General features: G+C 38.2%; 1 protein-coding gene across 2 annotated transcripts in view; it reads right to left on the reverse strand.

Moving 5' to 3' along the window:
• LOC136866503 (pyruvate dehydrogenase protein X component) overlaps window positions 1-27,594 on the reverse strand; it is a 95,862-nt gene that overhangs the window by 9,002 nt on the left and 59,266 nt on the right. For both annotated transcript variants that reach the window (XM_068226751.1, XM_067143537.2), the window contains 3 exons: window positions 16,671-16,825; window positions 5,116-5,292; window positions 4,803-4,987 (listed from right to left, as the gene is read on the reverse strand). In XM_068226751.1, coding sequence (XP_068082852.1) covers window positions 4,803-4,987; window positions 5,116-5,292; window positions 16,671-16,825 — 517 coding nt within the window. The remainder of the gene's footprint in view (window positions 1-4,802; window positions 4,988-5,115; window positions 5,293-16,670; window positions 16,826-27,594) is intronic.

The raw sequence follows: 27,594 nt of genomic DNA on the forward strand, positions 1-27,594 counted from the left end.
GTTTGTGCTGTCCCCAACATCCCTACAACTCACACACCACACATAACACTATCCTCCACCACAATAACACGCAGTTACCTACATATGGCAGATGCCGCCCACCCTCATCGGAGGGTCTGCCTTACAAGGGCTGCACCCGGCTAGAAATAGCCACAAGAAATAATTATTATTATTATTATTACTAATTAATGTATTTTAAGGGTGAAATAAAGTCAAAATTCTCAAGTATTTCTATATTCCATTTTTTAAACTTTGTAGGAATATGACATTTTCTCTTAAAGTTCTTTGAAATCTAATATTACACAGGGTACATTTTATTTATCTCACCTAAAATAAAACCTCATGCTGTACTGATCTGATAAGTATTATTTGCACTGACGATTCAGCCAAGAAACTGGACTCCAAAACACCCCTATCAGTAAGATTTACTGACATATCAAAGAATCCCTTTTCAGGCAAAATTCTGTCACTCTTGTGAGAAACTTTTATTTCCTCCTTTCTAGATGCAGTCTAGTTCCTTTCCATTTTAATCTACCTTTCTATCATTCTTCATTCATCAGCATGTTCCAAATACACATTCCTATTGCTTTACAGTAATTTTTTTTTTTTATTTTTTTTTTTTTGCTAGGGGCTTTACGTCGCACCGACACAGATAGGTCTTATGGCGACGATGGAAAAGGAAAGGCCTAGGAGTTGGAAGGAAGTGGCCGTGGCCTTAATTAAGGTACAGCCCCAGCATTTGCCTGGTGTGATTTACAGTAAATCCTTGGATTGCAAGCGTAATTCATTCTGTAAACATGCTTGTAATCCAAAGCACTCATATATCGAAGCAAATTTTTTCCATAAGAAATAACTGAACCCAAATTATTCATTTTACAACCCAAAAAATATGTGAATGTAAAATGATTAATACAAAATATAAAGTAAAAGACATACAGTAAAACAAATTAACCTGCGCTTTACCATGTAACAGAATCTTTAATGGCATGACAGTTAAGAGATGAGGAGAAGCATGGAATTGCTATCTGTTGGCTCTCTGGTATCTTTTCATTTTCATGTGACATGTTCAACGGCTGTTGCTTTTACATCCTTTTGATGATTTCTATGAAATGCGACACAGCATTGTCGTTGAACAGATTCACTGCTCCGACTGCTACAGCCTTCTTAGAGGAGGTGTTTTGCTACAAAATTTTGCACTGCTTCCCATATTTTACACATCTCCCTAATCTGATTTGAAGTGTCTTTTTCTCCTTCTTCTTAGATGAGATTTTCTCCATAATTAGATCCCTGCATGGATGCGGATATCCACGAAGTTAGTGTCTTGGCGAATACAAACTGTATACCAGTACGAATAATTTTGCTGATCATTTCTAAATAATGATGTTTATTGATTTTCACTCAGGTATACTCTTACTTTTGCTTGCAGTTAGACGACCCTTAATATTGGTATGAGAGAATGGTGATATACAGAGCCTTGAAATCATAAAGCCATAAATCTGAACTGAGCCTAACTGGCTTCTGCCTGCAATTAGTGGAAGAAAGGAACAAAGGTGAACGCTCATAAACCTGTGACTGTAGGGGTTCTGGTGCCAGGTGTTAGGCCTATTAACAGATCTCTGCATTTCAATATCTTGGGTGTAATATACTGTAGGTAAATATTTATAATATCCGCGGATAACCATTTGCGGATACGGATACCATTCATGGATGCGGACGAAGGAAGTGTGGATGCGGATGTTATTATGTATATCAGCGCAGGGCTCTATCCATAACCCCCTGGTGTTCCTTGCGATGCAGATCCATCAGTTAGTCTGTGATTAGCTCCTGGTTCTTCCACCAGCTCTTGAATGTCAGCCTCAATTGTCTCCAGTCCTACAGTCTTCCACAAGACAAGATTTCTTTCACAACCAGTGGAACCTGTTCATCAACAAATCCGTCAAAGTCATATCCAAGAATTTAATCAGACCACAACTTTCTCCAAGCAGAGATGAGGGTTCTCTTGGTGACCCCCATCCCAGGCTTTGTCGATGATCTTGATGCAGTTCACCATGTGAAAATAATTTTCCTAAAATTCTTGGAGTGTAACGTTTTTTCCTTGGGTCACTTCAATGCAACACTGGAAAAAATGCTTCCATGTAGAGTTTTTAAAAATTTGAAATGACTTGCTGATTCATAGGCTGGAGTAGTGGAATGGTGCTGGAAGGTAAGAAATTGGCCTTAATGGACCTGAATTCCTCCACCAAGTCCTCCTCAAGGTCTAGAAGATGAACAAGAACATCTATAACTAGCAAGGCTTTGAGTGGTAGATTCTTTTCTAAAAGGTATTTCTTTACTGCAGGACAGAACAACTTGTTGGTCCACTTAATGAACAACATATGGATGACCCAAGTTTTGCCATTGGACGTCCATATAACATTTAACTTGCTCTTGTGCGCTTTGCATTTCTTGAAGGCTCATGGATTCTCAGAAAGATACACAAGCAACGGCTTGGCTGTTAAATCCCCACTTACATTAGTAGTACGCAAGAGGGTGAGACAGTCTTTCATGGGGTAGTGATTGGGCATAACATTATCTTCTGCTGTAATATCAGTCCTCTTTGGCATCTTTTTCCAAAATAACCTCATCTCATCGCAGTTAAAGACCTGTTGCAGTATGTAACTCTGGAAACAATGAGCTCATGGAACTCAGAAGCGAATACCTCAGCTGTATTAGCATCTGAACTCACAGCCTTTCAGTGTCTCACAACGCTATGGATGCCACCCCTCCTTTTAAAGTTATCAAACCATCTCCTGCTTGCCTTGAAGTCTTCTTTATTTTCTGTTGATATACATGGTAGATTACTTATGAGGTCAGCCTTTTCGCAGATGAAGTTCTCGGTCACAGTATTACCTGCTAGTTGCTTTTCATTCTCATTTATCCGCACAAGAAGCAACTTTTCTACATCATACATGTTATAGAACAAGCAGCCATTGCTTTGATACTCCTGAGATTCCATTTGCTGCATCTAGATCCTTTAGTTTTTTCTTTAATATTGTGCAAATAGTTATTGTAGATTCTGTATAAAATTTTGCAATATTGGCCACATGGATACTTCATTCATATTTCTCAATGATTTCTTCCTTAATTTCCAATCTAATAATTTCCTTCTCCTTACCGCCTTCCTTTTCAACTTTTTTTCCTTCACAGGTACATTTGCTGTAATTATAATAATATTTTGTGTGGCTATTTCTAGCCAGATGCAGCCCTTGTAAGGCAGACCCTCCGATGAGGGTGGGTGGCATCTGCCATGTGTAGGTAACTGCGTGATATTGTGGTGGAGGATAGTGTTATGTGTATTGTGTGAGTTGCAGAAATGTTGGGGACAGCACAAACACCCAGCCCCCGGGCGAATGGAATTAACCAATGGAGGTTGAAATCCCCGACCTGGTTGGGAATCGAACCTGCGACCCTCTGAAACGAAGGCCAGTACGCTGACCATTGAGTCAACGAGTCGGACATTTGCTGTAATGAAATTACTAAATAACAGTCACCACATTTGGACACAAAATTAAAAATGCTTCATGTACACATGTGATTACAATGCTATAGAATACAATACAGTATGTACACTCATATGGATGCTAACTGCATGAGAGAGGCACACTGGCTGAACTTGAAAGTGAAAGAAAACTTGTCACAATCCCACAGAGTGAAGAAGAGGGGAAGGGAACGATTGGCTCAGCTGTGGTTACGTTACACTCAACAGACAGATCAGTACTACTTGCAGAGCAAAACCTCACCTGTTTGTCAAGTTAGAATTCATTTAACATTTTTGCTCATCTTATAAAACACTCGCAGCTGCTCACAGTCCAAGATTTTACTGTATGTCGTTCTCAAATAACTACACCCATCACAATCTAAGTCCTCCTCAGCCTCTCCTACCTTTCATTTGTAATTCCATGGCTTGTTAAAGAAATTGTTCAAAGTAACAGTTTCCAGTGAAAACAAGATTCCATTATGTTTTATTCATGACAGACGTTCAAGCAATGAAGCAAACAAGTGTTAAGTTTGAATCATTAAGACAGGGCACCTACAGTTCTACACAGAAACCACCCACAATACAGCAGCATCATTATTTGAATAGATGTGGTTTACTTCCTATCTATTCTGGGCCATGAAAACATATCAAAACATATTATGAAAAACCCTGTGAAATATTAACTTCCAACTATCCATGATCATGCTATTTGAAATAACTTCCTGGTCACATTTACTTTTAAGTAATGCTGCAGTGCAAAAACTACAAAACAAAACAAAATAAAACCCCATGGCACTACAGCCCGTGAAGGGCCCTACCAAGTGACCGCTGCTCAGCCCGAAGGCCTGCAGATTACGAGGTGTTGTGTGGTCAGCACGACAAATCCTCTTGGCCTTTATTCTTGGCTTTCAAGACCGGGGCCGCTATCTCACCGTCAGATAGCTCCTCAATTCTAATCACGTAGGCTGAGTGGACCTCGAACCAGCCCTCAGGTCCAGGTAAAAATCCCTGACCTGGCCAGGAATCGAACCCGGGGCCTCCGGGTAAGAAGCAGGCACACTACCCTTACACCACGGGGCCGGCGCAAAAACTACAACTTATAATAAAATAATTGATGGACTCTGTTATTCTATCATTTTTCATGCTCCAAGCAGGTCTTAAATAAGCTTTTGGACAAAATACATAATGCATTCAACAAACTGATGCTAAAGTTTAGCAACAGCTCTACACAAACAGGTAGTATGGTCATGCAACAGGGAGTAGATGAATTATATAAATAACTTACGTGAAACTGCCACCCTGGAATTCATGAGGTTGTAATTTTCCTTCTCTTGCTTTGAGAGCAAGCTCTTTCACCACTGATGAGATTTCTATAAGGCCTTTACTAGCAGCATCTTTCACAATTGGAGTTATGAGTCCTGTATCTGTAGCTACAGCTATTGAGATGTCAATGTTGGGGACAAGAGTTACCTAATGAGGGAAAGATCGATTCAGTATTATCAAGAAATTTTGGCACGGAATGGGAAAATATACAAAAGAAAGTATTTAAGAAAAAATCAATTTATTAGCAAACAAAACTCATTTTAAAGGAGTAATACCTGGTCTCCTATACAGTGTGCATTCACTTCTGGACATTGCTGTAGTGCATGAGCTACAGCTTTAATAACAAAATCATTGATCGACACTGTTATTCCATCTTTCTTCATATCTTTCCTCATTTCCAAAATCTTGTCAATAGGACATTGCACAGATGTAAAAGAATGTGGTATTTGTCTCTGAAAAATCAACAAAAAACATTTACATAAAAGTATAAATAAGAACAGGATTTTGATTTTTTTACCATATAGCTATTAGTAGTGCTACATCCCCAATCCGATTGGATAACGCTGTTAATAAACCTGCATTATAAGATTTAACATTTTTCCTATAATGCTAAAAAGAGAAAGATGTTCCACCTATTCAATATGTTGTGATTATTGGGATTTGATTATTTGGACTCGGAAGACGGCGATAAATTATGTATGTAAAGGATTTATTCTATTGTTTGTTTTGGTTTTCCTTAGTATGTGAATTTTGGAATTGTTTAATTTGCTTGAAGTCAATATGATTTTGAAATTATTTGATTGTCATGGTAATTCTGGTGCATCCTGTACCACACGCGCCACATTGGCGTGGGAGATTTCCGGTTTCGTAAAGTTGCACCAATTTCGTAATTTTTCTAGAGGCTTCCTAAATGTTCCTTGTCAGCACTATATTTTCTGCGCTCCTATTGGAGAAAATAAAAGGAAATGTGATTGGTAGGTGAAGGAAATCATCGTACGCTCATTGGCCGTGGTAATATTTCATAATTTCCGGGGAGAAGCGTTGTCGCTGGAGCTTTGCTCTGCGAGGGCGTCTTTTCTGTTTGACCACTGAAGGGAACGGTCACCTTCCAAGGTACGGGTCTTCTTGGCCCCGCCATCCGGTAAGCACTGATTAATATTTTTTAACTTTTCTGGTATTCTGTTTCAAATGTAGTGTTTCATTCTATTTATCTTGCCGGAGCGTACCCGTGTTTCCTTCTGCTTCCAAATGTTATAATTATGACTTAGCCGTTTCGGTAAGTCGCTTCACTTTGTTAAGAGATAGTTCCCGTTTGTTGTTTTGTAAATTAATTGTTATACGCCTTTCGAAGTAATCCTTATCAGTAATATTTTTCTCGGGACTATCTCATTCATTCCGCTTCATCGTGGATTATTCATCTTTAGGTCGGGTACCCTTTCTCAGAAGTGTTTTTGAGGGGGCTACCCACCGAAGATGCTCTGCTCCATGATTACACGTAAATTATTTTTCCTTTTTAGATGTATCTCTTCACTTTAGTATAACGTTACCTTCCTTTATTTATTTCGAACTGTTTTGGGTTTTTAAAGGTAACGCCACGACAGTGGAACGTCATGTGTGATGTTCCGGTGTAAAATAAATTTAATTACTAAATGCTACCCTCATGTAAATTGTAATGGTTGTTGAAATTATGCCGTCATTATTTTAATTGTATCTTGGTTATTGCTTTATATATGAAATCGAATCTAACTTGTTAAGTAAAGTTTAGGATTACATTGACTTCGCTTCTTCAGTGTTACCAATACCTTCCACCGCCTGGATATGGTTCCCAGCCGTTTCCCGGTTATCCTTTCTTAATAGTCATGTTGGTTAAACTGTTTGTTTATTTCCTGTAATTAATGTGCTTGCAAATTTAATTTCGTACATGTTGACGTGCCTAGTGTACAGTGCTTTTGGTGAAAGCATTACGGTAGCAAACATTTTCTCTTCATTAAACCTATTAATTGTAACCTTACCCTTTGGAGAGGTTGCAGTATGTTAGCAGAGCTTTGGGTTGCTGAAGAAGCAAAGTTGACGGTAATTCGGTGGTTATAACCTAAAATTTAATTCAAGTATTATCTCGTAGTTTCCTTTTTTATCAACATGTCTCGTGCTATCCCAGGGCCGTTCCATTTGAGGAAGGAGGAATTAGCTTACGAACTTCGTATTCGTAAGTTGAATTCGACAGGAAAGGTTAAGGATGACACGAGCTTGTTGAAACAATCGCTAAATGAACCTGTTTTTGTCCCAGGGTTATCAACAGATGAAGTGTGCGCATCTTTGTCGATTGTCAGAGATAAAATTGTAGAATATAAAGCCATTATCATGTCATTTTGTTCTTCTAAACCGTCTGATGCACAGTTAACACGTGCGAAAGGCCAAGTGCAGCATTACGTGGACAGGATTCGCGATCTGTTGGCGCATAATTTATCTGAAGATGAGCGATGCGAGTGCGAATCGTTGTTATTGCAGTTTTGTGATATTTTTGATAAAATTGTTGGATTGCTGGAAGGTAATTCTTTGCCTAGCTCAAGTTCTATAGTGAATGTACCCGTCCAATCTGAAACGTGTGACAGTGACACTGTATCTGTATCTACTGCTTCACCAGTTAGTGCAGTGGTCACTTTTAATGATACTCCCGTGCAATCTTCTCCTGCTGTATTTACCAGTGCTTCTCTGCCCATGAATAATGATAGTGGTGCTTCTTGTACGCAAGTTGCTATGTCAACTGTTCCTATGGGAACTGTTAATTCTACTGTGTCTTTATCTCATCCTCCGGTTGCGACCCAAGTTGTTTCTCTTCCTATCGTACAAAGATATCCCCATGTCCAAGCGTCACCTGTAGTAAATTCTTCAGGGGTGTCGCAGATGTGTGAAAATGTGTCGCAAATGCGAATATCTGTGCCGGTTTCTATGCAATCAAACCTCAGTCCTAACCTCACTTTTAGTACACCTACCCTATCCCAGGAGCGTTCTAATCAAGATTTCCTTACTACTGTGGTGCCTTCTTGTAACCAATCCAGTGCTGTTCAGGTACCTACTACTCCTGCTGCTTCTCAAATTTTTTCAAACTTGCCTCACCCATTAACTGCTATATTTAAGGGTGTATCTAAGTTCACCGTTAATTCGATTGACGAAGTCATAGTGTTTCTACGTTTTTTGGTCGAATTTAAAGATCAGAGTATAGTGTATTCCTTAAGTCGTGACAATTTCTTCCAAGTCTTATATCCACATGTATCTGGAGCTCTTTCTGAGCATGTCATAAGAGCCATTTCAGAAAAGTGGACAGTTGACCAATTTCATGCACATGTGCTTGAGTTTTTTATTCCTTCCCGTGCTTTGTCTTCTTTGGTTCAGAAGCATTATTTTCGAGTACAGTATTTGAATGAAACTTTGTCGGAATACATCCAGGACATTAAGTTCAATGCTCGGATCTTCATGCTAAACTATTCTGAGTCTCAAATGGTTGCTAGCATTATTGAGGGTCTTGCACCAAATTACCGGTCGTATCTTGCTCTGTCACCTCGACCCGCTACATTCGCTCAGTTGGAAGCTATTACTGTTTCTGCTGAAGGCATTAGGTATGCCGACCAGTTACGAGTCGCCTTAGCTCCTCCTCCTATGAGCATGTCTTCTCAGGTCACTAGTACCGTTTCTACTTCTTCCAAGCCACGTAATTCACGTGCATGTTATAGTTGTGGTTCTACGGATCACTTCCAGCGGAATTGTCCTAAGATTGGGCCCTTAGGCAATTCAAAACCTGTCATGGGTGGTCAACTTCAAAATTTCCAAAGGAACTGTCCTAAGATTGAGCCCTTAGGCAATTCAATTCCGAATGAGAATAGAGTTTCTCCCTCCACTAGTTCTTGCGGATATTGTGGGTCAAATAGACACTTCTCAAGACAGTGTCCTCGCAATTCTTCCGGCTCTGGGCGTTCTGGTAATAGTAATCCCAGATGACTAGCCGCCGATCCTGGTGCCAAAACTTATAGTGTACCTTCATGTTTCGTCTGTTATCGCTGTCAATTAGTTGATGATTTACCCGACCCTGTAGTCGATTATAAGCTTCAGTCTGACCCTAGTGTCAATTTTCCAAAATCTTGTGGTATTTCTGCTATTCCTCCATGTAAATTACCTTACATTTGCCTAGAAGTGAACAATGAACCAGTTTGTGCTCTAGTTGATTCTGGAAGTAGCCTCACCTTGATGAGTGAAAAATTGTATAACTCTGTGAAATCTGTTTGTAAGTTCCCTGCTTTAACACCGGTGTCTTTAACCTGCCATACGGCTAATTTTAATTCCTTGAATTTGATTGGAAGTCTGAATCTCAAAATTAGAATACGTAATTTCACATGGAAAATGCCCGTGGTAGTGGTGAAAGATTTATCTTGTCCTTTCATTCTCGGTGCAAATTTTATTGCCAAAACTGGTATGGTTTTGGATCTTCAATATAATAAATTCCAGTTTAAGTTTTCTATGAGGATCTTTACATTGTGTAACCGTTCTCCTATCCTTCTTTATCATGTCAGTGCTGTGTCTGAGGACACAAGTGAACCAAAAGCTTTCGACTTTGATCATTTGCCTGATGATCAGGCCAACCAGCTTAGGAATCTTTGCGATAAATTTCCTGATGTGTTCACTGACAAGTTAGGTGTGACCAATGTTTTGGAATATAAAATTGAAGTAACTGACAATGTACCTGTTCGTTCTCCTCCGTACCGGTTGTCGCCTCCTAAGATGAAAGCCCTTAAGGCTATCATCGACCAAATGCTTGCTGATGGTGTAATACGTCCTTCTAAATCTGCGTACTCTTCTCCCATATTTCTAGTCCCTAAACCACAGGGTGGTTTTCGGCCTGTAATAGACTATCGAATGTTGAATAAGCGAGTTGTGCTTCAATCTGTTCCACTTCCTGACTTGCACTCTTGTTTCTCTTGGTTTGCTAATGCCAAAATTTTTACCACTTTTGATCTGAATCAGGCGTACTATCAGATACCTCTTGCTGAGGAATCCAAGCATCTCACAGCTTTTGCTACTGACTGGAACCTCTATGAATTTGAGCGCGTGCCGTTCGGACTGGCAACGGGAGCTGCTGTTTTGACCCGGCTGCTGGATAACGTGTTGTCAGACATTAAATTCAAATTCGTTTATAATTATCTTGATGATTTGGTAATTTTTAGCGAAACTTTTGAAGAACACCTTGCTCATATTAATGAAGTCCTTGAAAGGCTACGTAAAGCAGGACTAACCCTTAAGGCTAGCAAAGTGACTTTCGCACAGCCTCAGATGTCCTTCCTAGGGCATATCGTGTCCGAGAAAGGCGTTTCGGTTGACCAATCTCGTACTGCAGCTATCCAAAATTTTCCTACTCCTAAAGATGTCAAAGCTGTCGCTAGGTTCGTTGGTATGGTCAATTTCTTCCGTAAATTTATCCCTAATTTCGCTGAAAGAGCAGCCCCATTAAATGCCTTGAGGAGAAAAGATGCTAAATTTGAGTGGGGTGATGCCCAACTTGAAGCTTTCTATGATCTGAAATCTGCTTTATGTAATGCTCCTGTGCTGGCGATGCCAGATTTTTCTAAACGTTTCATTCTCCAAACCGACGCCTCATCTACAGGTATATCTGGTGTTCTCCTTCAGGAATTTGAAGAGGGACGTCGTCCTATCTCTTATGCTTCACGTAGTCTAAATCCTGCTGAACGCAACTATTCTATATATGAGTTGGAAGCCTTAGCTGTTGTTTTCTCCTTGGAGAAATTTAGAATGTATCTTGAACATCTACCTTTTGATCTTGAAACAGACAATCAGGCATTGAGTTGGGTACTGGCCAAGCCAAGAAGAACTGGTCGTCTTGCGCGTTGGGCAGTACGCATCTCAGCTTTTCAATTTGAAGCTCGTCACATTCGTGGAACTCAAAATGTTATTGCCGACACTCTTAGTAGAATGTTCTACCCTGACAGTTCTGATCCTCAATTAGAATCCGCTGATTCCTCTCCTGAACAAGTTTCGGCCTTTGTTAATGTGGTTTTGACCAATTCCCCTGTCCTTTTCAAAGATATCTCTAAACATCAGGAAGACGATCCTGAATTGAAGGGTATTATTGACAGGATTAAATCTGGTGAACATGTCAAACCGTATGTCCTCAAAAATGGTGTTCTGTGTTGTCCTGCTCGTGGGCGCAGAGACCCCAAAATTGTTGTACCTTCTAATCTAGTCCCTGCTCTTTTCAAATATTTCCATGAATCCCCTGTTGGCGGACACCTTGGTGTATTTAAAACCAGAGAGAAAATTCGTAAGCATTTTATTTGGAAATCTATGGATGGTGAAATTCGCACAATGGTCAAATCTTGCAAAACCTGTAACATCAGTAAACCCGCTCCTAATACCCGCCTTGGTCTGTTGTCATCTGAGCAAGCTTCTCGCCCAATGGAGAGACTATTTATCGACTACATTGGACCATTCCCGCGTTCACGGACCGGCCATCGTTTCATACTTGTGTGTGTTGATGCGTTCTCGCGTTTTACATGGCTGTTCCCTACTCGCATGGCTAATGCTAGTACTACTATTTCTTGCTTAAAACAGATCTTTGCTTCATTTGGACCCTGTCAATTTTTAGTGAGTGATAATGCTAGAGCTTTTACATCTGTGCAATTCCGTAATTTCTGTTTTGATCTATCTATCTCTCATGTGACTACAACACCTTATTATCCCAGGCCTAATTATGCTGAAAGAGTTAATCGGAACCTAAGATCTGCTCTTATTGCATACCATTCTTCTGACCACTCAAAGTGGGATTCTTCACTTAATTGGCTATCATTTGCTTTCAATACTGCTATTCATGAAAGTCACAAGCAAACTCCTGCTTCATTGATGCTAGCGTTCACCCCTAATTCTCCACTTTCTAATCTGTGGTCCATTAACGATCTCCTGCCTGATGTCGCTAATCCAGAAACGATCCGTGCTGCTTGGCATCGTGCGCGTAAAAATTTGAAGGTTTATTACGCTAAAGTTCAACGTAACTATAATCACGGGCGAAGACCGCACAATCTGTCTGTGGGTGACCAGGTCTATGTAAAGACTCATCCCATTAGTAGTGCTGCGGACCATGTAATAAGCAAGTTATCCCCCAGATTTCGAGGTCCCTGCACAATTTTGAAATTTTTAACCCCTGTATCATTGTTAGTCAGTGATCCTGAAAGAAAGAGGATCAGCCGTGTGCATTTATCTCAGATAAAAATTCCCTAGTTATGAGATAATACTTTAGAAACTATTTTGTTTTGGGGTAGTGATAAGGAATTAGTTGTAAGCAAATTTTTAATTAAGTGCGCACAATTTTTCGGATTTTATAGTTTATGATTTAGTTTAGTCTCTTTAGTTGTAATGGAAAGGTCATTTATGATCATATTAGATATAATTTAGTATGTATTGTGGGGTAGAATTATGATCTTTGTAACTAGGGATTATTGTCAAATTGTGGAATCAGGGTAAACTCCGGTAGAGTTTTTGAGTTTCTTTAAACTATTTCCTAAATTTCATCTTAAGTTATCCATAGTGCTTGCCGGAAAGGGGGGGCTAAGATAGTCCCAAACCTGTGGGGGAACCTCCCAAATGAAGGTCGAGGAGACACCGGTTAGGTGCCTCCAAGCTCTTGTCCACCAGGGTGGCTTTAGCTTCATATTCCCTGTCTGCTGCGGGTAAATTTCTGTTGCAGTGGCCGGAGGGGGATACCATCCCCATTTCTGCTGTCGTGCCTAGGGAGAGGTACGTTATGTCTTGGGCCCTGCCGTTCTGCACTGCATTCCAGTGAGCTGAGGTACAGATGACAATTACTGTTCCTGCCTGACAACTTGACGTCCCTAGTCCAAGAGGGAACCGTCTGCATGGTGGTGACCATCATCCCATGCCAAGATTCTGAATAGTTACCAGACATACACTGACGTGGCCATTAGTGGCACGTGATATCACCTGTACTTGGACATGTCAATTTACAGCGCTGTAACCGGATATACCAATGACGCCAGTCGTGCTAGGCTGTGCGCAGTCACCCAGTTTGAACTGTAATGTAGAGGCTGAAGACAGTGGCCGCGTCGTCAGTCACATCAACAGCAAGAACTCGTGGTGCTACAGTGTAAATAAAACAGAAAAACCAAGAACTCAATCCAAAAGATGTCTCTTATTTTGTGTTAATTTTTTTTTCAGGGAACGTTTCAATTTTGTAAAGAAAATAATTTCAGTGTGGTGTTTTACGAACATAAGAACAGAAAAAAGAAAATTTTTTTAAAATCTCTTTAGTGTATATTTTATGTGCTTTCTGTTTCAATGAACATTGTTATATGTCCTTTATTTTCAGCGGTTTTTTTTAAGGTGTTTTGTTATTTTCTAAACTATGCAGGAATTGGACTGCTAAAATTGTGAATAAAATTTTTATTTTTGGAGCTGTGCTCCAAATTAAAGGGGGGGAGTATGTTGTGATTATTGGGATTTGATTATTTGGACTCGGAAGACGGCGATAAATTATGTATGTAAAGGATTTATTCTATTGTTTGTTTTGGTTTTCCTTAGTATGTGAATTTTGGAATTGTTTAATTTGCTTGAAGTCAATATGATTTTGAAATTATTTGATTGTCATGGTAATTCTGGTGCATCCTGTACCACACGCGCCACATTGGCGTGGGAGATTTCTGGTTTCGTAAAGTTGCACCAATTTCGTAATTTTTCTAGAGGCTTCCTAAATGTTCCTTGTCAGCACTATATTTTCTGCGCTCCTATTGGAGAAAATAAAAGGAAATGTGATTGGTAGGTGAAGGAAATCATCGTACGCTCATTGGCCGTGGTAATATTTCATAATTTCCGGGGAGAAGCGTTGTCGCTGGAGCTTTGCTCTGCGAGGGCGTCTTTTCTGTTTGACCACTGAAGGGAACGGTCACCTTCCAAGGTACGGGTCTTCTTGGCCCCGCCATCCGGTAAGCACTGATTAATATTTTTTAACTTTTCTGGTATTCTGTTTCAAATGTAGTGTTTCATTTTATTTATCTTGCCGGAGCGTACCCGTGTTTCCTTCTGCTTCCAAATGTTATAATTATGACTTAGCCGTTTCGGTAAGTCGCTTCACTTTGTTAAGAGATAGTTCCCGTTTGTTGTTTTGTAAATTAATTGTTATACGCCTTTCGAAGTAATCCTTATCAGTAATATTTTTCTCGGGACTATCTCATTCATTCCGCTTCATCGTGGATTATTCATCTTTAGGTCGGGTACCCTTTCTCAGAAGTGTTTTTGAGGGGGCTACCCACCGAAGATGCTCTGCTCCATGATTACACGTAAATTATTTTTCCTTTTTAGATGTATCTCTTCACTTTAGTATAACGTTACCTTCCTTTATTTATTTCGAACTGTTTTGGGTTTTTAAAGGTAACGCCACGACAGTGGAACGTCATGTGTGATGTTCCGGTGTAAAATAAATTTAATTACTAAATGCTACCCTCATGTAAATTGTAATGGTTGTTGAAATTATGCCGTCATTATTTTAATTGTATCTTGGTTATTGCTTTATATATGAAATCGAATCTAACTTGTTAAGTAAAGTTTAGGATTACATTGACTTCGCTTCTTCAGTGTTACCAATACCTTCCACCGCCTGGATATGGTTCCCAGCCGTTTCCCGGTTATCCTTTCTTAATAGTCATGTTGGTTAAACTGTTTGTTTATTTCCTGTAATTAATGTGCTTGCAAATTTAATTTCGTACATGTTGACGTGCCTAGTGTACAGTACTTTTGGTGAAAGCATTACGGTAGCAAACATTTTCTCTTCATTAAACCTATTAATTGTAACCTTACCCTTTGGAGAGGTTGCACAATACAATAATATTGTTGCACGAATTAATGTAGCAACATATTTAATATGTTATGGGACCGGTTTCAACATATGTCCAAGTGTCATAAGTGTTACAATTGTGTTGACTTCTTGCCATTTTTGTGTCGGCTGATGATGACATGGACATATGTTGAAACCGGTCCCATAACATATTAAATATGTTGCTACATTAATTCGTGCAACAATATTATTGTAATGAATAGGTGGAATATCATTCTCTTTTTAGCATTGTAATTATTAGTTCAATATGGATCAGTGATGCAAGTTTTTAACTTCAAATATGTCCCTATAGTTTAAAAGAGAGATTTTGCAAAATTCAACTACTTTTCAGTACTGCACTATGAATATTTGTATTTGAAATATACTTCTTAAATCATCATTAGTACCATAACTAATGAAAAAATTACACATGAACATCACTTTGATATTCAAAATACAATTGTACTTGGGCTCAGTCCTAGCGTTTGTATTTACCATAGTGAGTGAGGTGAGCAGCAGGTACATCAATGGACAGAGTGTAACTATCACACTAGTCTCTCATTACCGACAAAACAAGATGAATTTTAGAGAAGTATTTTTGACTTGCACAACACTATGCTATAAATTACAAACTACACTAAATAAAAATGAACAAACAAACAATATAATAAATGCAAATGCATATAACATTAGAGTGAAAGGAACCACTGTATCACCATGGACTGACCAACTGATTAACTGAGTAGTCATAGATTTAGTGCACTACTATATGACAGATTGCCGGAGGTAAATAAGTAGTGGTTCCCGGCATGGCCAAGTGCAATTGTATTTTCAACACCTAATAACCATGTAAGTCACTCTACATTTCAATCTTTTCCTTTCTGACTATAATGTTTGTGCAATTGGTTTTGGCAATGAGGAGGTTAACCCTTTCCCGCCCTTAGCGCCTGTAAGCGCCCGACTGTTCACTTTGCTTTCCGGTCCTTAAAGCCCAGCTGCATTATCTGGACACTTCTGTGATCTATGCAATAGTTTATTTTTTCAGCAGTGAAGTGTTTATAAGGCATTCATGAACACACAGTGCGATCTACAAGGCTTAGGAAATTAAAGAAGAGTGATAATCTGGCTTGACGTCGCCTAGGTAACGGTCTTGAACTACCGCGAGCGCGGGTCATCTGTTTCGTTCGTAAACATGGCAGGATTGAATACTGCGGATATTGAAACCGAGATTAATATAGGCGAAGAAAGTGACACAGAATCGTTCAGTAGGGGTGGAGGTGAATTTTTAGTGAGTGAATAACATATCGAAGATAATTTTAGTGATAACAGTGATATGGATCCGTTTATAACAACATATGGAGCCGAAACCTGGTTGATGATAAAAAGTTATGAGAGCTGAATACAGTCAGCAGAAATTAAATTCTTGACAAGTATGGCGCAAAAAACAAGAAGAGATAAAGTGAGGAATGGGCAAATAAATTAGAGAGGAAAAATGATAAAATAGAGAAAAGTAGGGTTAGTTGACTTGAACATATTAAAAGGATAAGTGATGGAAGAATCCCAAATGAAAGGGAAGAGAAGCTGAGGATGGCTAAGACTGAGATGGATGGACTTAATACAAAACAGGGTAAGATAGTGGAACCTGGATTGGACCACAGTGTTGGATGGGGCAGTGGTGGAATGAAAGAGGAAAATTGAGAAGAAGTGTATTTGCCTCATCAGGCTGTAGCTGGAAAATGGGATTTGATGATGATGGTTCTATGTGAATCAATATTCAAGACAACAATACATTTTCAACAACCAAATCTTTATTAAATATCTACTGTATGAATGAGACACCTTGTAAGTACCAATCAGTACATTTATAAACATATAATAACCACATAAATTAATCAGCTACGAGTTTGCTCTTATATACTTACTAATGAATGAAAAGTTAATTACCTTGGACTCAGTCAACCTTTTGGCAATTGTTCTTCTCATGGTAGAGACTTCTATATCATCAAAACCAGTACCAGGTGTCTTTTTTACCTGTGGCTTAGCAGGTGCAGGCTTGGATGCTGGTGCTTTTGCTCCAGCTACTTTTGAAGGGAGAGGCACTGAAGTAGAAGTACTGATATTAGTTACTGTAATTCTCTGCACACTACAAACATTTATTGAATGATACAGAAATATACAACAGAAACCAATTACTGCTACAGGTTACATAATTTCAGAAATAAGTAGCATTCATTCTGGTAAAAGCAAAGTGATCAGATATTCAATGTTCAGAGGGCATGTTCAACTTTTTAGACCTTGTACTCCTACCCTCCAAATGTTAAAAACTGTCCGGTATTTGAGAATATATGAGTAGTGAAAACCTAACCTTCACAGGAGGTAAGGGAATATCTTTTTAAATGTTTAGATTAGTACTCTTGTCCCTAAACCGATCATCAAGGGTATTAATCAACTGATGTACTTGTAACCTCAGCAAAAATTATCCCAATATCGCAAGAAAAAATATGTCTTGTGTAGAACAAAAGCGGAAGTGATCTGAAGAAACAAATTTCATCAAGCAAGAAGTATAAGTTAATGAAAAACAAAAAAACACATTATAATTATAGAAATGATATAGGCTTTTGAGCTTATGCCGTGTCAAGAAAATAAGGTGAAATTCTTTACGTTTCACAGAGAAATGTGCTCTGTGTCATCAGAAGAAAATCTCGATTGTTCACGAAAAAAGCTTCTTAAACAATGGCAAACAATGGCAACATTATAATTATTTGGGGATATTAGGTCGCCAGTTAATCTGCTATGGTAATGGAGTAAACCATACAGCCAGTGTCTCCACGCCGAGTGCTGGGCGGCGGTAAATAGCCTGACCCACTAAAAGGTCTGACGGCTAAGGGCAGAGGAGTCCCTATAGAAGGGAAATGGGCCCTCAGTGGAGGAAATGCCATTGAAACCCCATATCAGCTGTAGCGTCTGTACTCCAGAGGAGCGGCTACAAAAGGCGTCTGTTCTCCATGTTAGGAGTGGCCTACAAGTTTTGGCTGGCAGCAGCTCTGAAATGCCTTTGGGAATTGCGAACCCATCGTAATAAAAGCCTATATGATGCAAGTGTACTGAAGCCTCTGAAAATGCTAGGGCGTTCCCCACAAGCGACGTGCAATTCTTGTGATGCTGGAAGAAATGTGAGAAATGGGCAACTAGCAACCAAATACATCAAGATAGAGACCATCAATGTAGTGACACTAACAGAGAAAGTGGAAGAAATTGTAGATTTTATGGTTGACAAAGATATAGCATTGCTGGGAATCAGTGAGACCAAATGGAAAAGAAAAGGTGAGAGGAAACTAAAATAAGGATACACCTTATACTACCTAAGTGGAGGAAGAGGGGAAGCCAAAAATGGTGTAGGTCTCATAATTAGAAAAGACCTAAAGGAATACCTGGAATTGGTGGAAAACATAAATGATAGGTTGATTAAGGTCAGATTGAGACTTGTAACTGGTGGTACAGGTATAATTCAAGGGTATGCTCCACAAACAGGAAATACAGATATGATCTAGAGGAATACCTTGGATATCTGGAAGACCATATACAGAACAAACAGGCTGTGACCATAGGAGACATGAATGCCCAAGTAGGTCAGCAAAGAAAAGGAGATGAAGAGATTATAGGTCCATTTGGATATGAGAAGAGAAACAAGGCTGGAAATATTTTGGCAGACTTTTGTAGAGGAAATGAACACATGGTTTCGAAAAAAAAACAGTCAGAAGATAACAAGATATAGTTAGTTGGGATAACAAAATTAAAACTCTGCTATGGTAATGGAGTAAACAGCCAGTGTCTCCACGCCAAGTGCTGGGCGGCGGTAAATAGCCTGACCCACTATAAGGTCCTACGGCTAAGGGTGGAGGAGTCCTTATAGAAGGGAAATGGGCCCTCAGTGGAGGAAATGCCATTGAAACCCCATATCAGCTGTAGCGTCTGTACTCCAGAGGAGCGGCCGATGTGTTTGAAAATTAAATAAGGGCATGATAAATTCCTGTAATTACAGCACAGTACTATACAGAACTTTTTTTTTACTAACAAACATGCAAGTACTGAAGTACTTCTATGGATTTTTACATGGTCGAGAAAGGTAACAGGAAAATGTTGGTACACATAACAGCCCTCCCAAGTGAATCTTTCGAAGGAGATCACAGAATTGTGATAGCTAAGTTAAAGATGGAAAAGATACAAAAGATGACTGAGATTAGGCAGAGAAAGCTAAGGGTGTGAAAATTGCAGGAGAAGGAAATAAATGAAGAGTTCCAGACACACATTAAAACAAGTATACCTAAGGAAGACATCGAAATGGTCAAAGAAGAATGTTAAAGAGAAAGCAACCCCTTGGTAGAATAATATTTGTTTTATATCACATCAATACAAAGGTCTTATGGTTATGATAGGATAGGAAATGGGTAGGACTGGGATGGAAGCAAAAGTGGCCTTAATTAAAATACAGCCCCAGCATTTGCCTGATGTGAAAATGGGAAACCATGCAAAGCCATCTTCAGGGCTGCCGACAGTAGGATTTGAATCCACTATCTCCTGAATGCAGGATGACAGTTGCCATTATATGCTTTGTTATTGCTCTGAAGATGATCCTGGTCGCAGGATTGAAACGCGTCAGCTGATTATTAATATTATGTGACCTAATATTGACAAATAATTATTATGTCATACAGTGGTCGTGAAAGTCTACGTATTTAGATAACAAAAACATTTTTTGATAACTCTTTTCACACTGAAGTTGTTTGAAAATTAAATAATGGCATGATAAATTCCTGTAATTACAGCATAGTACTATACAAAACTTTTTTACTAACAAACATGCAAGTACTGAAGTACTTCTATGGATTTTTACATGTAATGCTGACAAGGACAACATTTGGTATAGGTTTTATACAATGAATAATTAATATGAAATTATTTTGTCAGATAAACAGCACTAAAAGATAGCAACAGCCTCAAAGCAATATTTTCGAGCATAGAAGAATGTTTTTACTTGTACAGGTGACATCCCTTTTAGTAAAATGCCGTCGTCTCATTTTGTCCTCTAAAGGCATTTTATCATCTGGTCACCCTGGGTTGGAGGAGAAAAATCACTTCTTGTAAGATATGTACTCTAGATTCAAAATCAAGAAGATCATAGGAGTAAATATGTAATTCAATTTCTCTAGTATTCATAGAGTGACTTCCTAAAAATAAGTCAGTAAGATACTATCTTGGAAAATAAGAGTATGTAAACCAAAAAGTCTTATCATAATGTTACCAAGATGATTAACCTGTTAATATGTGGTCACTATCCAACTGTCAACTTGACCAACTACGTGAGTGAGTGACAAAGCCCTGCATGCACTTTCATCAAGACCAAAAGCCAGACTAGGTCTGGGGCTGTCAGTTTCAGATTGGGACCAGGATTTAAGAAAAGCAATCAAAATACATGTTTTAAATGGACTTCTCTCAGTCCAAGAATTAAAATGAAAGTTCTGTTTGAGGATCAACAAAAATTCTTTTGAGACCAGTAGGAGAAAAATTAACGTTATATGAGATTTGCATTACTTGCTCTATAACAGGCTTTTGTCTGATTCATTCCGTATATTATAGTATCTCTCTATGCTCGAAGTTTTTAAACGTTCCATCCTTACAGTGTACATATGAAAATATGTAGATTACTTAACAACTGCATCACCATCAATCAGAGGGATAACAAAAAATGGCATATGGGTTTTAGAGCCGGGAGTGTCCAAGGACATGATCGGCTCGCCAAGTGCAGGTCTTTTGATTTGACGCCTGTAGGCGATCTGTGCATCGTGATGAGGATGAACTGATGATAAAGACGACACATACACCCAGCCCCACGCCAGCAGAATTAACCAATGATAGTTAAAATCTCCGACCCTGGCAGAATCGAACCCGGGACCCCTGTGACCAAAGGCCAGCCATGGAACCGGACAGAGGGATGAGAGAATATTGTTATTCTAACACATGTATGATACAACCTATCCCTGTCAATCTTATTCTGCTGATAAAAAGTAAATTCGCACCCTCATCCTGAGGTGTTGCAGCTCTTTCCAGGCACCCATTCAATGGAGGTGAGCTGCAGTACCATTTGAACAGCATACCATCACTCCTGCCGTTTTTAAATCTCTTTGGCAGTACTGGAAATCGAACCAGGGTCTCCAAGGATGGGAGCTAATAGCACTAACCATTATGCTATGAAGATGGACATTCTAAGGACGATAACAGCTTAACAAACCTTCGGGCCGATGACCTTCGATGTTAGGCCCCTTTAAACAACAAGCATCATCATCAACAACAAGCATCAACAAACCTTCTTAAATCCCTTCTGGTTCTTTTATTACATTGCGGTCATAGATAGATCTTATGGCAACGATGGGACAGGAGTACGAAGGAAGCGACCATGGCCTTAATTAAAGTACAGCCTGGTGTGGAAATGGGAAACCGTAGAAAACTGTCTTCAGGGCAGCCGACAGTGGGGTTCGAACTCACTATCTCCCTAATGCAAGCTGACGGCTACATGATCCCAACCACATAACCACTTGCTCGGTCCTCTTGCTTCCAGATTCCAATCCAGAAACAAGTTACCACATTAGAGATGTTTAAAAATGTTGAAAGACTAGTTGAAACCAGATTATAACCAAGTATGATCAAAGCTTATGAAAATACTCTCGTTAGTTATACTCAAAACATAACCAGGGTAGCAACAAACACATGCCTATTGACACCACAGTCACGCCAATCCTTCTGTGTAAATATCACCTTTCAGCAGTGGTGTGGCACGAGAGTTGTTATCGGTCAAGCCATTTATAACAATGATACAATAAGCTAAAAGTGGCACTTTTTTCTTTTTTTTTTAATACTATTTGTTCGGGGCGTCGACCTATGTGGATCTTTTGCCCCTAAAGTGCCACTTACAAAGAGTTTCTGCCTACTAGTACACCAGTTCAGTTCAGTTCAGTGAGTTTTTTCTACACACACATCTACAATAAAAACATAGAAGTTCAGCTTTTTTCTCCAGCTTCTGAAGCAGATTTTTCATCTATTGCCATCAAGGATAAGTTAGATATCCTAACTCTGTTCCCAAGTGTTTTACTGATATGTGTGTATCTGCTGCAGAGCCAAAATATGCAACACTCAACCTTTCACTGATCCAGAACCTGAACCTCGCTTTACAGCAAATTTCACTTGAACAGTGACAGCGTTTTAAAATTTTGAAATTACCGACTAATTTGATCTTATATACCAGCATGATTTGGGCCTCTTAGAGAATACAACATTTGTTTGATTTTGGATTTAATTTGATATTTTTAATTATGAATAAGGATATCTTACACTCTTGGTGTCCAAAAGTTATTAAAAGGAAATAATGAATTAATAAAGATAGATAGATACATACATACATACATACATACATACATACATACATACATACATTACATACATACATATCTATGTAAGTGAATTAAACCTAAAACTATGTATTGTATTTACAATTTTAATACACCATGCTACGAGTTTATAAAATGTTGGTCAATAGTGAGTTGATTCTTTATAACTAAAAATCCATTACCAGTCACAATTTTTACTGAATCTTCTTCACAACGCATTTCCAGAATCTATTTAAAAAGAATGAATTCACACAGTCATGGACAAGGCATAAACAAAACATGGTTATTGCAATAATTATGTCTCCTGTAGATGTAATATAGAATTATAACACTGTAAATATATAGAGTTCCGTTAATAACATGCACACCATGCCCCTGCCTTTCAGTATACCACCACTTTGCATTCCAACATTTTTCTCTATGGTTGTGATTGACAGCAGAAGCTTTTTCAGTTTCTGTGATAAGAAAACTTGAAGCAATTAATTCTTCAGCAAGACCACAGGTGGAATAATATTATAACTTTTATTGCTATTGATGTTTACGTGACATATAAACAACTAGGTAAGAAAACTTTGCATGTCCAATTTAACTATTTTTACAAGAGAAACAAAAAAAAAACAATTTCCTTTAGATTTCAAAGTCTCTCTCAATAGGTTTATTGACTATTATGTTCCATAACATCTTTGAAACTTGCATGTATTGCATGTATGTATTGCCAAGTTCAAAAATTTACTTAATACGCCTGTTAGTGAACACATGTTTTTCATACTGTTACAGTTAAGGGGTACGAGGTTTACATTATATTTTAATATATTTTCAGAAAATGTAACTCACACTACATGAAAGGAGGAAAGAATTTAATTTTTACTTGGAAATATTATTAATTTAGGTGACTGCAACAGCTTATTTGACAACTTTATCTATCATTAGTTAGTTTATTTTATCAAAAAAGCCTTAATACAGACAGGTAAATCTAAAATATTTTATCATTATCAAAGGCCAACGAGTATTTCACTATTACAAAGGAAAAATTACATGTATCCTCCTAATTCAATACAAAAGATAATACCATCATTAGCGGGAGCAACAAAATTCCAACATGTTTCGATTCGTTTGAGCCATCTTCAGTGAAATAAGAGGGGGTTAAAGTAATCTACGTAATACAAGCTAAAAATGTGCTAAAAACATAATGAAAGAACAAAAGAAAAGGAAAAGAGATATGACAGAAAGAAAAACAATAACAATATACAATATTTACATCACTAGATGGAGCAATAAATAACTCGCTGAGACAAATTCAGTAAAAAAAAAAAAAAAAAAGGTTAATTTAAAACATAATTGAATCCAGAAAGTGTGCTAAACCTAAGAAGAAAATAAAATAAATGATACAGACGGAAACAAAACAACAAGTGCTAATAGTCAGGTTGTGGACCTTTTGGTCTAATTTTTTTTAATGCCAAACTAAAGAACAAATACCAATATTCCATGCAAATTTGAACTAACTATAATCAATATTAAACAACATTCATTTACTAACTTTCATACTTTGAAGTAAGTACACAATGATGTCATGATGCTTCCTTCATTTATTATCCTTAAAGGTTTAGTGTAAAATTATTGGTTCTGTTATTTGATCCAGTGTTCATGGGAGTATATAAGAATAAAGCAATTTATGCAATGAACTTATGGAAATAACACACCAACTAAAAAACTGTAAAGAAGAAAAATCGAGATAGGTAAGGTTGAAAATGAACCTGAACTTAATACTCTTGTGGTTTTTAAATTAATTTGTGATTTCTTGTTAAGCTATTAAATAGAAAATGGCCAGGAAGAAAGACAAATTACTATTATCAGAGGAATATAGGGGGACTGCAAAATACCCCTAAAATCAAAAACAACCCTGTACCACACCTACTTCACACTGATTCTCACAAATGGTTTAGAGGCATGTCATCATCATCATCATCATCAGTTTTCCACTCCAGTTGCCCGGGTGTGGTTTATGAGCACTCTCCACTTCTGTATGCTACTAAACAATGACTGCAGCTGAATTCAGGCAACAGAAATGAAATTCATTAGAACTATGAACCAAAATACTTGAATGGACAAAATCAGGAATGAAGTAAACAGGAGGGTAGCAGGCATTGAGTTTCCTATTACCAGTGTAATATAGAAGCGTAGACTTCAGTGGTATGGGCACATCAGGAGAATGAAGAGCGAGAGACCTGCAAGAAAATACTTCGACCTTACTGTCCAAGGAAAAAGACCCAAGGGGAAGACCAAGGAAACGCTGGATAGACACAATGAAATCAGAGTGGAGGAGAGAGGTCTTAGATGGGAAGATGTCCTGGAACAGAAGATGTATGCAGACAGGAAGAAATGGTGAGCACTTGTACACCATACCTAAGAAACAGGAGTTGGAAAATGATGATGGGAGGGGTGGAACTAAAGAAGTAAAAACTGAGAGGATACATGTAGTTAGTAGTAAGGATCAGGAGGTATACTTCACTTTAATTTAGTTAAAAATCCAGAAAATAAATACCAGAAAAGTCTCAGGTTGTCAAACTATTAAAAATACGTCCAAATAACGGATATGTGTTAGTAAATTATATTTTAATTATTTCTTAGTTTATTGATTGGAATATCTCTCATATTTTGAATTATTAACAAAAACTGCATATAACAGTTACAATTACAATAAACAAATATTCTCTCCGCAGTCAGTAGTCGTCCGTGATTGGGAGGAGTATTCTTTTCATTCATGTGTTCCTCTGACAAAATCCGTACTTCTCAACAGCAATTTTCAATCCTCCTTTTTTAAACAGCATAGAAGGATATGAATTTGTCACCTCATGTTCTGGTGAACTTGTTGGATTGTTATGACTAGTGTTGAGAAATACTGTATATGCAAATGCATAATTTTAACACAGCTGCATATCTTGAAAAAACTAATTACACGTTTTGTGTTAAATCAAGACAACTGAAGCATGTTTGTTCGTGCATGTATGTGCATAGTTTGGGCGTTTGTGGATAATTCAAAGAGCATATATAGTACATATTCATAATTTCTTGAGGTGAATACTTGTTTTCAAGTTTCTTGGATTCAGTACCACATATAACCTCCAACAGACCATCTTCAACTCATCGTCATCATGAACGAGCTCAGTTTTCTGGGTACGGTGAAAGAGCACTCTCCACTTATTTCTGTCCATTTAGATTTCATCTTCCATAATCTGCTGCAAATCCAGGCCTCACCCAGCTATATTGCTTCTAATCTGTTCAATCCACCTCTTCCCTGATCTTTTGCTTCGAGTTTCTCCTCAGACCACACTCTGTTCTTTGCGAGTCCATTCTTTTGAGTGACCAAACCATTTCAGCCTGGCTTCGACACAGATCTCACTAAGGGGTTGTTTCACTTGGACAAGATGGTATACCTCATCCTTTCTTATTTTGTCTCCCCTTGTTTTCTGAATCATAGTTCTTAAGAACTTCATTTCCACTGCTTGTAGTTTGCTGATATTTCTGTTGGTTTGCGTGCAGGTTTCTAAATTGTATATGGTAACTGGTACAAAGAAGCTTCTGTAGAGTATTAATTTTGATCTTAATGAAACTTGCTTACCCAAAGTAGTTTTCTCACAAGATGACAAAACTGCTCCATTCTGTACTCTACTAGAGACTTCTGAAAATGATCGGTTATCTGTTGTTACAACACTGCCAAGATAGCGGAACTGATGTACTCGTTCCAACTTAGATCCATCCAGAGTGATATTAGTACACATGTTCTGTGACTACCAGGCAACAATACCATTTTGGACTTGCTTATCTTGAGACCAAATTGCTTGAATATAGCATTACAGTCATTCAGATTCTGTTGCACTTTGGCCTCATCATCCCAAATCACATCATATGCAAAAGCAAGAGCTTTAAATTCAGAGTTGTTGTCGAGTCTCTTAACTCTTTTCATTACTTCATCAATTACTGTGATAAATAAAAGTGGCAATAGTGTGCTGTCTTGCTGCACACCCTACCTAGTCTTAAACCACTTCAAATATCCATCGCCTGTTTGGACACAACTATGACAATGTTCATGCAGCATTTTGACTTTATTAATTACAACACACGGTAAAAATCTATTCTATCTATTCTATTTTTGTCTCTGTACACTGCCATAAGCTTTCTCAATATCTAGGAAAATGAAGATGACATCCAAGCACTTAAGTCTTTAGGCTTTTTCAATCATGAAATTACCAGCGTTTCGCCCCACTACAGCAGCGGGCTCATCAGTTGGAATGCTGCACCTTTCCAATACGCTGGCACTAGTACACCGTTGAGACACCACTGCAAGCTTCCTATGTAGGACACTGCAGTGATGGTGCACTAGGGGAAGCATGTGCCTCCACTTGTATAAATGCCTGCCTTTGGCCAATATCAAAAATAATGTTCTTAGAAGGAAACCATAATTTAATTTTTTAAGATGACATCGTTTCCTTTTCTCCAGTGCTTCTCCATGATCATCCTTACAGAAAAATATTGGATCTGTTGTTGTCCTATTCCTTCTAAAACCACGCTGCTCCTCTTCAAACTGTGGTTCAATGAAGTTTCTTAATCTCTGTTCTATAATTTGTTCCATCATTTTGAGTCCATGAGATAGAAGAGTGATGACCCTTAAGTAGCTGGGTTTCTGTCTGTTTCCTTGCTTAAATAGGGGGACAATGACTCCTGTAGTCATTTTTTTTTTTTTTCAAGTGGCCTTGGCTTTACTCGTGTTCTTCAGGGCATTTTCCGCTTCCATCCATGTTACCGGGGGCTCCACATTTTCAGTATTTTCTTTTGCCATGGTCTCCTGTTGTTTGATATTTACATTTTCACCATTACATAATTTTTCAAAATACTGTCCAATCTCATCTCTTCTCTCTTTGTCATTCCAAGTAATATTTCCATTTTCTTTCTCCAGAGTCCTTGTTCCTTCATAGTTGTTTTTCTTACTTCTCATGACTTGATATAACAGTTTCTTGTTGTTTGTTCTTGCTATCCTCTTCTAGTTTCTGAGTGAATTCAGTCCAGGTTTTCCCTTTCTCATTAGAAATGATTCTTTTTACTTTAACCCGTTCCCCCATTATGGACGATAAATTGTCGTTGAGCAGAAAATGCCCACCACATGTTATGGACGTTAATTTATCACAAATTATTTTGGTCAAATGTTCACTGTATTTTACTGAATGTTTTGGAAAAAATACTTTTCTTGAAATAATAATTAAATGCATTTGTACGTTATCTTCATGTTGAGTTTACTATGGTAAGCCTAAAAACAGGGGTTGAAGCACAAGCACACATTTCCACAGGCAGCACACATTGTTCTTACATCTTTCCTACCACCCATTTTCTGACACAATACAAATAGACGGCTAGCATATTTTTTCTAGTCT

Source organism: Anabrus simplex, chromosome 3 (assembly GCF_040414725.1).
Source record: "Anabrus simplex isolate iqAnaSimp1 chromosome 3, ASM4041472v1, whole genome shotgun sequence".
NCBI lineage: Eukaryota > Metazoa > Arthropoda > Insecta > Orthoptera > Tettigoniidae > Anabrus > Anabrus simplex.